Source organism: Cajanus cajan, chromosome 8 (genome assembly GCF_000230855.2).
Source record: "Cajanus cajan strain Asha chromosome 8, NIPB_CcT2T_4, whole genome shotgun sequence".
Lineage (NCBI taxonomy): Eukaryota > Viridiplantae > Streptophyta > Magnoliopsida > Fabales > Fabaceae > Cajanus > Cajanus cajan.
Genome location: NC_138524.1, coordinates 6,761,327 through 6,778,103, shown reverse-complemented (window position 1 = coordinate 6,778,103; position 16,777 = coordinate 6,761,327). Strand labels below are relative to the sequence as shown.

The 16,777-nt window shown below is 34.1% G+C and overlaps 2 protein-coding genes across 2 annotated transcripts; both read left to right on the top strand.

Annotated features, from left to right (window-relative positions):
- The first annotated feature begins 9,204 nt into the window (after positions 1–9,204).
- Positions 9,205–10,320, top strand: LOC145950781 (uncharacterized). The gene is made up of 2 exons (XM_083062506.1): positions 9,205–9,816; positions 9,862–10,320. The coding sequence occupies exons 1-2, from the start codon at positions 9,205–9,207 to the stop codon at positions 10,318–10,320; spliced, it is 1,071 nt and encodes a 356-aa protein (XP_082918632.1).
- Positions 10,321–15,974: 5,654 nt separating this feature from the next.
- LOC109798785 (putative histone H2B.1) lies at positions 15,975–16,777 on the top strand. The gene has a single exon (XM_020359182.3). The coding sequence runs from the start codon at positions 16,044–16,046 to the stop codon at positions 16,491–16,493; it is 450 nt and encodes a 149-aa protein (XP_020214771.1). The 5' UTR covers positions 15,975–16,043; the 3' UTR covers positions 16,494–16,777.

Below are 16,777 nucleotides of genomic sequence, written 5' to 3'. Positions count from 1 at the left end.
AGCCTCTAAAAGTATAATATGTCATTTATTTGAGTTATTGTAAAATAATTTTTTGTTTTCTTATACGTAGGTGTTTATGTGACACAAAAGGATGACAAATAAATCAAAATTACATAATTATAATATTAGAAAGATAAAAAATTGCAATTAAACCTTATATCAATTATAAAAATAAGTTTTTTGTTTAAATATGATAGGTGAAAATACTTTTTTTTCTTCCTATATTCATTATTTAAAAGACGTTTTTATACAAATATAAATAAATGATGGAAAGTTGGTTGTAATGATGAATATGTTTTTGTCCATCTACTGTGGGGTCTTTATCTCCTTAATTGTTGATCATTTAACGGTGTGTTTTTCCTTTTTTGTGGTTTTATGTTTTGGACTTTTAGTCTTGTTTATTAAAAAAAATTGTAATATTAAATTTTTTAATTAAATTATTTAATTGTTATATGGATAAAATGAGATTTTTTTTAATTAATATCTTGCTTATCCTCAAACATATATTTACTCAAGGGTTTTCCAAAGAATTTTTTTAATCAATCAATTAATATAAGATATTGTTGCCACTTTTTTTTTTCTTCACAAAAACTCTTTACTCCGAATATTTTTAAGTTAAATTTAATAAACAAACAAATATTTTCTTGATCCAAATTACCAATCACATTTAAATCAATAGTTCATAATCGAAAAAGAGAAGTATAATTTTCCTAAATTAAATGTATATTTTATAGGTAAGTAAATAATTAAATTAGTCTATGAAATTATGTTCTATTCTTTATTTACTCTTTGGTTTTAATGAAACTAAAAAAAAAGTCTCTGAAAATGTTATATGTCACTCATTTGAGTCATTTTTAAAATAATCTATGTTATCTAAAATGAAAGTGTCTATGTGACACAAAAGGGTAACAAATGAATTATTTTATCTAATTTATTATGATCAATCTAAAAAATATCCAATTCATTTAATTGCTATTCCTAGGCACGATTGATGGAGGAAGCCCATGGGCCAAGAGCCCAACTATTAGGGCTATGGCAAGGAGGATACATGAGGAGTGGGCCCAAGCCCAAGGAAAGCCCATCTCTTTGTTTAGTTGGGCTTTGACTCAAGCCTAAGTAGATTAGGGTTAGCGTAGGATTGAGCCGTAGAGCCTTGTATTTCTTTTGGGCCTTGTATTTCTGGCCATTTAGCTTAGGATTTCATTTGGAGGTCATTTGAATTTAGGGTTATTTAGGTTGCATGTGTAGTTGCATTAGAATGTAATTAAATTCACATTTGGAGTACATTTCGGCCATGTGTAACACATGCACATGGTGTGATCCGAAATGCAACCCAAATGGAAGCCTAATGACATTTTAAATGCCTTGCACATGGGTGATCCGGCTTAAGCTCCAAAATTTGAATTTTGAATTCAAATTTTGGGCGCCTAAGGTTAAGTGAACCATACCATGGTTCCACTTAACCTAAGGCTAACCCATGGTTACCTTGACCTAATTTTCACCTATAAATCCTTATGACCCATCCGTGTAATTGACTTTGGATATATTTGATGAGTTTTTCTCTCTTAGAACTCACCCTCTTCGAAGTCACCTTGCTACTAGACTCTACCCTTCTTGAGAGCTTCTCCTTGTAGAGCTAGGGCCCTTAATTCTTCTCCGGACTTAGCTTTATGCAAGCCTAGGTCACATTGAAGCCTTTTGGAGCCTCCATCCTTGAAGTTCTTCCAAGGAATTTTGTGAAGGCTTGAAGTGTTCTTGAGATTTCCAAGGGAAATCTCATCAACGATAATATCATGTAACATACACGTGATATATATGTTAAGTGACATGTGTCATGTGGATGTATCTCATGACATATGCATAACACGTGACATATGACTCAAATAAGTGGCATATTAAAATATATTTTGAATTTTTTTTTAGTCTCATTCAAATTAAAGACTAAATTTAGTGTGATATGCATTTCAAAGACTAATTTAAACATTTAATCTTTATAGATATATTAAGAAATACAAATAATAAACATAATTTAAAACTATAATACAACTTTGACATATAAATATACTATTAGTTATTTACTTTATAAATTGATATTAGATTAAGTATCAAATTCTACTCATTTTTGTTGAAGAAATTGCTTTTAAAAATTAGAACTGGTACCAACTCGTCTTATTACGACAATTATCATCATTTGTGTGTGTTGTCATCTCCATAAATAACGTTTTGATATCCATTTCAAAATTCTTTTTTATAAAATTATATATATCCATTATTGCACAAACAATTTAAACTCGTGATTCAGTTTGTATTTAGACTTGCAAATTTGCTCTTCCATAAAACATTATTTATTTATTTATTGTATACCTTAAACTTGAGGATAAAAATTGAGACTTCATTATTACAAACCTAAAAGTCAAAGGAGTGATATCATACACATTTGGCAACATCCACCAAATAATATTTATTTACTTGATAAAATAATTAAGGCTAAAACACTAATTTGGTCCCTTATATTAATTGTTTGTTTCAATTTAGTCCCATTTTAATTTTTGGTTTCAATTTGGTCCCAAATTAATTAATTGGTTTCAATTTGGTCCCTTAAAAATTAATTGGTTTCAATTTAGGACATCCGTTCAAATTATTTAAACGGAGTTAACTTTTGCCCACGTGGATGCCACGTAGATACATACGTGGATACCACGTGGATGCCATGTGGATAATTTTTTTTTAAAATACCTGGACCCAAAATGGCCCGTTCTGAAACCGGAACGGGCCGTTCTGGTTTCTTTTTTGGTGTATTAATTTTGCATTCAGAACGGCCCGTTCCGAATGCAAAATTAACACACAAAAAGTGAAACCAGAACGGGCCGTTCCGGTTTCAGAACGGGCCGTTCCGGTTTTAACTTTTTTTTTTTTAAATATAAATATTAATAATTTTACAAAATATATATTATTAATTATATTTTAATTATGTTGTTATATCTAATAAAATAAATATTTTAATAAAAATAAGTAATTTTAAAATTTTTACCATAAAAAAATATTTTTCAAAATTATTATATTTTTTAATAAAATTAATAAAGAATATCATAACAATACGATTTTAGTTTCTCCCATTAAAAATTAATAATTTTAATATATATATATATATATATATATATATATATATATATATTGCAGAAAAATACAATGTATATTTCTCTGATTTGAGAAAAATACAAAAGTGGTATAAATAGAATACAAGGGAATAAATCTGCACACTAATCTATCCCTAAAAATCTGGGAAATAATTCTCCCTATAAATGCTGTATCTAAATAATTAAAGGAGGGGAAATAAAATTGATCTTATTAACATTAAATCTTTACAAATCAGAATTGAATATTCTGATTGATATATGCTGATTTCCAACAGATTCTGATTGATATGTGCTGATATCCAACATATATATATAATGTTTTAAAATTAAACAATTATTTATCTATTCAAATTAACATATGTTATAATTTTTGATATTATATCAATAATATTATTAATATATTTATAGATAAACTAATATACTTTTACAAAAATATAAGTATATTAATTAGAAAAATATATCTGATCTTATATATTTATATTTTTGTAAAAATATATTAATATATATTTATCAAATTATTAGTTTATTTATAAATATAGGAAAAATATTATTGATATTAATTTATTAGTAATATTAAAATATTAATAATGTATAAATTTTATTTATTTAGTAATAATAAATATATATCGTTTGATACATTACAAAAAATTATAATATATGTTAATTTGAATAGATAAATAATTATTTAATTTTAAAACATTATATATATATTAAAATTATTAATTTTTAATGGGAGAAACAAAAATCATACTATTATGATATTCGAGGGACTAAAATTGTTCAATTAAAAATTGAAGGACCAAAATCGCGCAATTGTAATTCTTTAAGCACTAAAATTATGCAATTAAAATCTTGGAGATCACAAAACTGCACAATTGTTTGAGAGATATAAAATGCAATTAAACCAATATTCTTGATTAATTTTATTAAAAAATATAATAATTTTGAAAAATATTTTTTTATGGTAAAAATTTTAAAATTACTTATTTTTATAAAATATAATTATCTTATAAATAGAGTAATAATTTTTTCTTTCTCTTTCTGTTTGAAGAAATATTTAAATATCACTTTATAATTTTTTGCAACTTATTTAAGATTAAAAGAATAAAATGATAAAAATTAATAAAATAAACATAATAAAATAAAATATAAAAAAATATTAATATATTTATTTTATTAGATATAATAACATAATTAAAATATAATTAATAATATATATTTTATAAAATTATTAATATTTTATATATAAAATAAAATAAAATAAAACCGGAACGGCCCGTTCTGAAACTGGAACGGGCCGTTCTGGTTGCATTTTCGTTGTGTTAATTTTGCACCTGGAACGGGCCGTTCCGGATCAAAATTAACACACCAAAAGTGCACCCAGAACGGGCCGTTCTGGGTCCAGGTGTTTATAAAAAAAAATTTGATCCACGTGGCATCCACGTATGCATCTACGTGGCGTCCACGTGGCCAAAAGTTAACACCGTTAATGCAATTTGGACGGAAAGTCCCACATTGAAACCAATTAATTAATATGGGACTAAATTGAAACCAATTAATTAGTTTGAGACCAAATTGAGACCAAAAATTAATGAGGGACTAAATTGAAACAAAAAAACATTATAAGGGACCAAATTAGATTTTTAGCCAATAATTAACAAACTATAATATTTTTTTATTCAAATTGTAAACTAGTTAGAGCATTTACAATGAGAGTTGCTTATAAGCAACTCCCAACCACTTTAAATGGGTCTTACTGTGCCACGTCATTTATAAGCAACTCATACTATATTTTTACAATTTTTGCTTCAATGAGAATTGCTTATAAGCACCCCAACTTTTCTACAACTTATACTACACTTTTTAACACCTCACATTATTATAATAATTTATGTACAGAGAAAAGTAAAGAAAAAGAAAACAGAAAGTACATATGAAGCAGGCAAGCATCGTTGCTTCTGCAAGACACGGAGCTAAAAAAAAAATTTCCTCCCTCTGCCACGTAAGCTACTCCAATGGGAATTCCTTATTAGAAATGGTGCTTATAAATAAGAAACCGGATAAGCACCCTCCGCTAGAGGTGCTCTTATAGCCATATAAATCAAATGATAAAAGCAAATGGTAGTACATCATACCAGACACACATTCGTTTTCTTACATTCATCATCATGGAATAAAAAATGCCTCTCGTCCTGGGCGTCTTCTGTTGTCTCTTGCACAAAATAGAAATTGCTCCCCACTCGAGACATTTTATGTTTCACTACTCCTTCTGCATGTAATTGAATACACGAATGAGAAAACTCAATATTAATAAAAAAAACATCTAATCTTTTTCATCTCTTTACATTTTATGCTACTTATTCTGTAACGTAGTTAGTAGACTGGAGCGGGACGTTTTCAGATTGAAACGGGCCGTTCCAAACTACTAAAACAAGGGTGATTTAATTGTGAGTTAAATTCAACTCCAGAACGGGTCGTTCCGGTTTTAGAATGGGTCGTTCTAGACGTGCCAGAACGGGTCGTTCTGCATGTGAATTTTACACATGATGAAGGAACTCAGAACGGGTCGTTCCAGATTCGAAACGGGCCGTTCTGGCCGTTTTAGATTTCCATAAATATAGAGGTTGTGGGCAGTTGAGGAAAATGGAGATTTTTAGAGAGAAGTTTTAGAGAGAAGGACTCTGGACTAGGAAGCTTGCTTTGGGTGGATTGAAGTTCGGGTTGAGCTTCGGAAAGAGAATTCCGCTTCTTGGCTATTCTGAGCCAATCTTCAGGTGATGGAAGCTAGAATGTAGGTTGTTTAATTTTAGGAGAGTTAGGAAAGCTTTATGCATGGTGTTCTTTTGTTGAAATAGTTGAGTTATTGGGTGCTTAAGTTGATTTTATGCTGTTTATATTGTGTAAGTTGACATGATAGATAAATTTTAAATATGCTGTATATTGCTAAAGTTGTTTATAAAGTTGTTAAGTTGCATTAAGTTGATATTGTAATGACTATAGTTGTTTAATTAATAATTGAATAAGAAGTTGTGTAATTACATTGAGATGTATGATGAGTAGAAAGTGAAATGAATAGATGCATGTTGAGTATAGAGTTGTATGTTGCTATAAAGTTGTATGTTGTGCCATGTGTTGAAAAGAGATTACCTTATGATGATTGAGTTGTAAATTATGAGTTGAAATGAGTTGTTGAGTTGTTTAGATGTGTTGTTAAATAATGTTGAGGAGTTGTTGTGCTGATAAATTATGTTGTTCAAGTTGAATGTTGATTGAGATGATGAGTTGAAAATTTGCATGTTGTTTAAGTTGTTAAGCTGATTAAGTTGTGACGATGAGTTGTTGATCACTAGGACTAGGGGAGATGTTTTTGAAGTTGCTCATCCTATTGTGTGGATTGAGATAGTTGTGGTACTCTGAGAGCCCAATTTATTGAAAAACCCTCATTGGAAAGTTGTCCCTAGGAGTGGACGTTGTGTTGTTCTCTTCTAGGACTTAGTTGATCCCGTGTGTGGGCAAGGTCGAGGCACACGTGTACAAAGCAACCACGGTATAGGGGTCAGGCCGAGCTATACCGATTAAAAGTGGCCAGATGTTTATCGTTGTAAAGTTGTTATGGTGTCTATTGTTGTAAAGTTGAAAAGTTAGGGACATATGGTGAAGATATATGTCCTATGTTGAGATACATAGTACTAAGGAGATAAGTTGAAAGTTATTTTAAAGTTGAATCCCTTAGTACTGTGTGAGCGACATGGAAGTAGTCAATCCATGTCATGGTTGAATGACCAATTTGAGTAAGGTATCTTGTTAGAGCTATAGTGTTTCACTAGGTACTGGAGGGTGCGTGGTACTTGGAGGACAGTGGGTGGGCTAACTCCATATGTGGATTGGTGATGCTAGCCAAGGCCATGTTAGGAGTTCCTAATGTTGTTCTATACCTGACCTGGTTGAGATAGGTCAAACATTGCATTTGGTAGGGTTTATGCCACCTAGACTGCTCAACCTCAGTTGTTGGGGATCTCCGAGTTGAAATGCGTGACGACGCATAAGTTGTTGATGAGTTGATTTATTGTTGATATGAGTTGTATATTTGTTGTTATGCTATTAAATTGTGATTGTGTTGTATGTTTGTAAACACCCAATTTCGTCCGGGGGGCAAACAAACAACAAGATAGGACATGAGGGGGGCCCAAATCAAATTTTTTTAGTGGCCCGGAACGGGCCGTTCCAAAATCGGAACGGGCCGTTCCCAAGTCCGGAACGGGCCGTTCCCAATTCAGAACGGACCGTTCTGAAATCAGAACGGGCCGTTCTGGTTCCCCGGAACGGGCCGTTCCAGGGTCCAAATTAACCCACAACGGCCATATCCAGAACGACCGTTCCGATTTTGGAACGGGCCGTTCTGGACCCCCTGTCTGAAGTCTATAAATAGATAGCTGGGGCTCATTTTTGAGGGGTCCAAAATTTCGTCCAGAGCTCGAAATTTCTCTCTTTTTCTCTCTTTTTCTCCCTCTTTCTCTCTCTTGTATTTCTCGAGAGTTTGTGAGGTATTGTAGTGTGAAAAGGTCGCCACAAAGCACCTAGAATCACCATTAACAAAGCTTGATACGAGGTATTTCAGTCAATCTTCTTCTCTCTCCTTTATTTTTATCTTTGTTTCTTATTTTTGATAAACATCATTATAATAAAAGCAATCATGTAGATATTTTAGGGTCATTCGTATAATTTAAATTTCAAACATGTAAATAGTTATTAATAAAGGGGATCTAATATTTAATTTATTATTTCTTATCACGTTAACTTCATCATAGGGTACCGATTTATGGCGCTGTAAGGGTGCTTAATACCTTCCTTACACGTAACCGACCCCCGAACCCAATTCTGGTTATCAAGGTCATTATTGGACTTTTAAAAACCTTTTCTTTTTCCAATGTTTTAGGTGGCGACTCCATGAACCTATTTTCAAAACCATTGATTAAGGATTAGTCTGGTATCCGGGCATTCCTTAATTGATGAGATCTTTAAAAGGATGTTTAAACCATTAGTCGCGAGATCGGAAATTTTTGGGTTGCGACAGATGGCGACTCCACTGGGGACGTTTAAAGAGGGTCAGACCCATTTAATTGATGAAGTTAATAAAATAAAAATAAAAATTTAAATATTTCTTCCCCTTTACTTTGTTTGCTTTATTTTTGTTTGGCTTGGCTTTATTATTTGTATGCTTGCTTAAATTCCGCACATGTTTGAATTAACAAATTGCAGACAAACAATAGCACACAACAGTCCCCCTACACCCGGGGGCATGAGGGTATTAAACATAGGGAGTGGTTGACGTACGACCGGCCCAAGTTTGGCCTTGGAGCCTGCGAGCCTTGTCAGAAATCACACTCAAGGTGATAACCGGTTACTCTAGCCTGAAATACTGCGACAGACCTTAGAGTTTGCCAGGTGACGGCGACAGAGATACTGGGTCCCTATAATGGGGGCACCTTGGGGGCCTTAAGACTAAAGTGAGGATAATTAGAACCGTCCTATACAATGCACTTTTTAACAGGGACCACAGACCATGGATGTATATGCGACTGTTTGTGGATTGTATGAGCATATGTTTGTTGCATTTTGTCTATTCAAATCATTCATTTATTTTTATAATTCTGCCAAGGTAAAGAAAAACATAAAAAATTAAAAATGTTTTATCATGTGAGAGAAAACCTAGTGTGAAAATAAGATTTGTGAGAATCATACATTCCTTCCTTAAAAAAAAAAGGGGGCATCATGCATTTTCTACAAAACAAAAAAGAAAAAAAAGAGGGAACATGCATATCATATATTTAGGATCACAAGGGGATTTGTATCAAAGACGAGAAATCAGTGTGACCTCTGTCACATCATAAAATATTATGAAGAGGAACACCGATAACTCACCTCTCGACAAGGATGAGCCATCAAGTCTTTGATAGAAACTCCCTTCATGCATTACCATGTAAATAAACTTGATAGGAAACTATCTTTTCCCTTAAAGGTGGCTTTTCAACATTCCATACTCACACGAGCTCAAAAGATAAAAGTTATGGAAGGCCTAGAGGAAAGAAATCGTGTCCTTAATGAGGAGATTAAACAACTCAAGGAACAAATGGCTAGAATGTTTGAGACCATGAATAAATTGCAGCACGACAATAGTACTAGCAACGTCGGTGATGTTTCCAAAGATCATTTGAATGCCTGGGAAGAAAGACTGAGAGCTGTGGAAGGCCACCGTTTTGACGTTCAAGAGGCTGCGGATATGTGTCTGGTGCAAGATATCCAATTCCCCGCCAAGTTCAAAATCCCTGACTTTCAAAAGTACACTGGAGCTAGTTGTCCAAAAGGACATCTAACAATGTACTGTAGGAAGATGACAGCCTATGTGAGCAATGAAAAGCTCCTAATTCACTGTTTTCAGGAAAGCCTTTCAGATGTTGCTCTCAATTGGTACATGCAGCTGGATGGAGAGCAGATCCAGACATGGAAGCAGTTAGCCGACGCCTTTCTTCGTCGATACAAGTACAACATCGACCTAGTTCCTGATAGGTCTGATTTGCAAAGCTTGAGCAAGAAGGGCGACGAGTCCTTCAAAACCTATGCACAAAGATGGAGGGAAACGGCTGCGCAAGTAGAGCCTTCATTATCTGATAAGGAGATGGTGACAATGTTCATCAATTCCTTAAGTGGACCCTATTATGACAAGATGATAGGGAACACTTCGACTCTCTTTACCGACATCGTCACTATTGGCGAAAGAGTCGAGCAAGGTCTAAAAAGTGGGAAGATAGGAAAATCCCCTGAAAGCCAAGGGTATAAGAAGATTTTTGGGGGAAATGAAATTAATGTTCTAACCTCTTCCGCTACTCCTCGAACGACCAAAGCATCACGAAAAGCGGAAAGGAAACTAGACAAAATTCCTATAAGCTACACAGAGCTATTCCCCCAATTGATGAAGGCATCCATGCTGGTAAGAACCCCATCACAAAGAAAGCAACAACCGCCTTACCCGCTATGGTATAGGCCAAAGGAAACATGCGATGATCACGTTGGGGCAGTAGGCCACTCCATAGAAAATTGCAAGGCTTTGAAATCTCATGTACAAGAGCTTATTGACGCCAGGCAGCTCAAGTTTGAGGCCAACACATCACACATCAAGGAATGACTAGATGAGTAACCATCTTGGAATGACAGTTGTTAAGGGCTCTCTTTTTTCCAAAAAAAAAATATTTGCTCAAACTCATAACCTTCGCCCACGGTCACGAGTTCAAAATAAGGGCTTGTACAAGTTTTTGTTGCATTCATCAAATAATATGTTGTGATTATTCTTTTCTCTCTTGTGTCACACATCTAATTCCAAAATCAATCACCAAAAAAAAAACAACAAACAAACAAACATGAGTGAAGATAATAAAATTAATCAAAACTCTGAACATCTACGATGCATTGTCTGAGTCTAAGGTAGATGAGGAGATCACTTCCTCAAAACACACATAGATGAGAAAGTGATCAAATGTAGAACCATAAGATTCTCATTGTACAAAAGGAGTCTTACAAAATCTTCAACTCAATTTCGCTTGACAAAGGAAGCACAAATCTTAGTCCATAAAAGAACTCCCAATACTTATAGGCCGAGGCAACATCTTTCTCCTTGGTGTACGAGAATGGGGGGCAGTGTTAATCATTAAAGACGTTGCTCCTCCCAAACGTGATTGGTAGGAGATTTTATCAAAGCAAATAAGTGTTATGCCAAAAAATAATATCACTTGCAAAATACTGATAGGATGAAAACCGGCAAAGGGCATCTTAGACAAAAAAAAAGATAGAAATCAAAAGTTCCCGCTAGGACACGTCCTATGCAAAAATTAGGGATCTAAAAGGGATAAAAATAGCAAGTGATGATTCTCATAGTTGAAAACTAAAAGGCGGCTTGAACACTTTTACAAGGGGCCAAATTCTGCGAAGACTCTGCCTGAGACTCAGATATGTAGTTGAAGATAATTAGGAGAATGATTATAATAATTATCCAATGGAATGTTTGTTTAAAAAAAAAACTTAAACACTCACCTACCTCAACTACCCCATTCATTCTAAATCATCCTACCTCCACTACCCATTCATTCTAAATCATCTTTTCCTTTTCTTTCTGTCTTGTCCAACCATAATGACGTGTATTATTAATGGTTGTCAAAATTTAAACAAGTATAAAAAAAGGAGAAACAAAAAATGAAAATAACCCGTTGGGATGAAAACCCGTAAAAGGCGTCCTAAGCAAAAATTAGGGCAAATGAAAAGAGCAAAAAATACCCGCTAGGATACATCCTAGGCAAAAATTAGGGTTTCTAAACAAAAAGAAAAAAAAGAGCCCCAAAATGACTCAATACATCAAACGGCCAATATGACTAATGTTGCACATCGATCGAAGCAATCTCTTTGTGAGAAGGAGAAAAGGAGAGCCACCTTCTAAAAAAAAAAGGAAATAAAAAAAAACAAAAAAACAAAAATCAAAACATGCATTGCACGCATTCAAAGTCATTTCACACACTTAGAAAATTTTCTTTATCAAAGGGGAATTATTCAAAATATGCAATAACTATCATCATGCATAAATAAGCATTCAACATTTTTTTGCATCTCAACAAGAAAAGCCAAAAAGGGAAACGTAAGTTCCGATCGATATCATCCCAACAAGAGGAAAATGCAGCCCAAACTAGGGGGATCAACAAACATCTCTTGCCCATCCACCTAGGGGCAGTCGTTCATTCCACAACCATCCATCAATAATCAAACAAGCAATCATCAAAAGGACTCAGCATTGCGCCTTGAGAGGCATCACAATACTCACATGGCAGGGGCAACACTAGAATCTCTGTCACCCATCATTTACTCCTTTGCCCACCATCACAAGGGCACCACCTACCAGCAATCCTCGTCTTTATCAGACGTCCTCCCAAAGAAAAGGGGAATCACATCATCATCATCAGCAGGCAGCCTGTAGAGGCCAGACATGATAATACTCATCATTTACTCCTTTGCCCACCATCACAAGGGCACCACCTACTAGCAATCCTCGTCTTCATCAGACGTCCTCCCATAGAAAAAGGACAATCACATCATCAACATCAGCAGGCAGCCTGGAGAGGCTAAGCATAATAATACTCAGCATTCAGCAGGCGGCCTGAAGAGGCTAGGCATAATAATACTCAGCATTCAGCAGGCGGCTTGGAGAGGCCAGACATAATAATACTCAACATTAGCAGGCGACCTGGAGAGGCAGACATAATAATACTCACCGTTCAGCAGGCGGCCTAGAGAGGCCGGCACAATAATACTCACAATATTAGCAGGCGGCTTGGAGAGGCCGGCACAACAATACTCAACATCAGCCGGTTGAAGAACCGAATCTCCACCTCACTATCACAAGAGAAACAATGGAGCTTCTACTCGAAGATTGAAGATCAAGTGTACAGTTTGTCAACCTTGTTACCCAATAGAGTACGCAATCAATGCTCAACTGCTCTAAAGGGTGAGGATACAAGCAAATACATTTTTCCAAGGGAAGCAACGTAGAAGCATCAACACAGAGACGAGAAGAAGACCCGGACCAAATGTCTACGTCTTTACTTACCTTTGGAAAAGCAACACAGTTATTCCAAAGGACAAGTAAAGAGGGGCAGCTGTAGACACCCAATTTCGTCCGGGGGGCAAACAAACAGCAAGATAGGACATGAGGGGGCCCAAATCAAATTTTTTTAGTGTCCTGGAACGGGCCGTTCCCAAGTCCGGAACGGGCCGTTCCCAATTCAGAACGGGCCGTTCCCAAGTCCGGAACGGGCCGTTCCCAATTCAGAACGGGCCGTTCTGGTCACCCAGAACGGGCCGTTTCAGGGTCCAAATTAACCCACAACGGCCATATCCAGAACGGCCGTTCCGATTTTGGAACGGGCCGTTCTGGACCCCCTGTACGAAGTCTATAAATAAACAGTTGTGGCTCATTTTTCAGGGGTCCAAAATTTCGTCCAGAGCTCGAAATTTCTCTCTTTTTCTCTCTTTTTCTCCCTCTTTCTCTCTCTTGTATTTCTCGAGAGTTTGTGAGGTATTGTAGTGTGAAAAGGGCGCCACAAAGCACCTAGAATCACCATTAACAAAGCTTGATACGAGGTATTTCAGTCAATCTTCTTCTCTCTCCTTTTATTTTTATCTTTGTTTCTTATTTTTGATAAACATCATTATAATAAAAACAATCATGTAGATATTTTAGGGTCATTCGTATAATTTAAATTTCAAACATGTAAATAGTTATTAATAAAGGGGATCTAATATTTAATTTATTATTTCTTATCACGTTAACTTCATCATAGGGTACCGATTTAGGGCGCTGTAAGGGTGATTAATACCTTCCTTACACGTAACCGACCCCCGAACCCAATTCTGGTTATCAAGGCCATTATTGGACTTTTAAAAACCTTTTCTTTTTCCAATGTTTTGAGTAAAACATTGGTGGCGACTCCATGAACCTATTTTCAAAACCATTGATTAAGAATTAGTCTGGTATCCGGACATTTCTTAATTGATGAGATCTTTAATAGGATGTTTAAACCATTAGTCGCGAGATCGAAAATTTTTGGGTTGCGACAATGTTGACCTTGTTGAGGATGATGATAGTATTGTTATGTTGTAAGTTTAAATGATGTTAAGATATTTAGTATATATGTTGTTTGTCTCATGTGTCGAATGCGAAGATGATTATATATATAGTTGTTATGTTGCATATTAAATTATTATGAGTTGTTTATTGTCTCTAGCTTACCCTTGCATGTTTCCATGTGGTTTGGACTGCGATGATCATACGTTGTATGAGAACAAGGCAAGGATAGACTAGAAATAGTTGTTAGAGGCCACAAGAGGTGCCTGGAGATGGATTTTTTTTTTGTAGGCTACCTTATAGTAGCATATTTTGTTGTATATAATTGGTTGTCGTTGGTTGTTTGATTAGTAACTTCTGTTATAAATATTTTATTATACTATTTTATTATATATATTTTAGTAGTATGTAGTGTTGTTCGTAGTGTGACGACCATAGCGAGTCGTTACATATTCCATATAAGTAAAACGCAAAATATCTCTAACGTTTTATCGTCAATTCCTTTCTCAACCTAAAGCGTCTAAAAAGAATGACGTTTTATTTATATCCTTTCTAGCATGTCTAAAACAACTTATTTTAGTAAATTACTTTTAAAATTATTTATTTTTAATTTATGTTGGCCAAAAACTAGGTCGTGGTCATCACACATGGAATTCATACTTATAGGATAAGCATTTTAAATTAATCTTTTTGACCTTAAAAATAATATAAATTAAAATTAAAGTAATTCAAATTTTTAATTTTTTTTAATTTTAAAATTTTTTCATCCAAACAAACAAAAGATTTTTCTTTTATAAGTACACTTTTAGGCTAAAACATTAGTTTCTTGCTTTTAACTTTTCCCTTTTTAGGTCTTTTTGGCTCGATTAAGAGAATCTCCTACTTTGATTTATTCATTTTTTCTTTAAGACTTTTCTTTTTATTCATTGAAGTTATATAACAACATAATTCAAACATAAAACCTTGTGCATACTATGTTAACCTCCACTACTAAATTGAACCATATTGATTTTATCTATTTTTTTACTTATCTAAATGATCAATAATTCATTATGAGAATATATAGTAACATCTATCTTATATGAAAATGTTCATATGTATTCTTACAATATATTTATCATTTAACCCAATAGTGTTTGATTAAATAAGAACAAAATTAATAAATATTGATTACTCTCATAATAGAGTATTAAAATGAAAAAAATCCACTAAATAATTAACTATTTGTTCTAAGCTATCTTTTTTAACAAATCATCCGTGCAAAATGTTTTCATGCATATTCTTGATAAAATAATGTTTATTTTAAGATGTGGGAAAAAACCTTTTACGTAAAAGCTTTTTTATTTTTATAATTTATAAAATAATATTTAGGCACTTATTTGCACTATCTTAATTTATAGACAGTAAATTAATACACTTTGTACCTTTATTTATTTTTCATAAGAAAAAGTAATAAGTTTAGAATCAATTATGTATTGATTATAGTAAAAGATGAAGAGAGAAAAAAAAAAAGTAATTGTATGAGTAATAAAAAGTTTTTATTTACAATATAAATACTTAAGGAAGTTAAAAGACTAAATCGTGAAAATAAAAATTTAAATATAAATAAATTAATTTAATTTTAAAGAAAGTTATCATTAAAAATAAATGTTAAAAATAATTAAAAAGAAAGTATCGCCTAAATGCTAAACCTTTTATCTATTGTTATTGATACTGAACACATTTAAATTAAAACTAATAAAATTTGATATGAATCAAATTATAATTTTTGAAAACAATCTAATTCAATAAGTCATATACACAGCATATTTTCTCATATCCCAGTTTCCATTGTAAATGTTTTTTTACCAAAAATAAAAAATTGGCTTGGGTTAAGATAAACCCCGCACGAAAGCACTGATCCGCGCTTGATGAAGCGGAGCGAAATTTCATTTAGGCGCGCAATGAAATCTGAATAGTGAAAAGAGAAAAAGAATGAATCTCATTCGTCCATAATAGCCAACTCATCAATCCGCGAATCCAATTCAAGTCAATTTTAAATCGTGTCCGTCTATTTTGGACGCATGTAATAATTGACAGAAAAAAGGAAATCCACGTCATCAATCCGCGCCAAACACCCGTAGCCAATGAAAACGCGAAAACCTTTTCCTATATTAATCCCCCATTCTCCACTCACATCTTCATCCACTCTACGATAATTCCAAATTCCCAAATCGAAACCCTAATTCGAATTGAGTGTTAGGATGGCACCAACAAAGGCAGAGAAGAAGCCAGCGGAGAAGAAGCCCTCGGAGGAGAAGAAGTCGACGGTGGCAGAGAAGGCTCCAGCGGCGGAGAAGAAGCCAAAGGCAGGGAAGAAGCTGCCGAAGGAGGGAGGAGCTGGCGGAGACAAGAAGAAGAAGAGAAGCAAGAAGAGTGTGGAGACATACAAAATCTACATCTTCAAGGTTCTGAAGCAGGTTCACCCAGACATTGGTATCTCAAGCAAGGCCATGGGAATCATGAACAGCTTCATCAACGACATCTTCGAGAAGCTTGCTCAGGAATCTTCTAGACTTGCCCGCTACAACAAGAAGCCAACCATCACTTCAAGGGAGATCCAGACTGCGGTCAGGCTTGTGCTGCCCGGAGAATTGGCCAAACACGCCGTCTCCGAGGGTACCAAGGCCGTCACCAAGTTCACTAGTTCTTGAACTAATTATCTTATCGCTTTTTTGGGCTCTTGTTCCATGTGTTACATTATATGTATATTTTAGATCTGATCAACTATGTTTGGATTTCCGTTGGTAGGTTTTTAGGTTTTAATTTGTATTTGAAGAATTGGGATCGGGTTGATCCTCTGTGTAATCAAATGGTAGAATTGACGATACAGGAGCGAATATTGTTTTGATTGGAAATTTGAGTGCTTGTTTCTGTGTATTATTTGAACTCGATATTCTCTATCGATTCGAGCCTTAATCAAATTTGATTTTGAAAA

Coding starts and splice junctions, on each gene's coding strand:
- LOC109798785 (XM_020359182.3), top strand. CDS start 16,044: ATGGCACCAACAAAGGCAGAGAAGAAGCCAGCGGAGAAGAAGCCCTCG.
- LOC145950781 (XM_083062506.1), top strand. CDS start 9,205: ATGGAAGGCCTAGAGGAAAGAAATCGTGTCCTTAATGAGGAGATTAAA. Junction 9,817..9,861: donor CATTATCTGATAAGGAGATG/GTGACAATGTTC, acceptor TATTATGACAAG/ATGATAGGGAACACTTCGAC.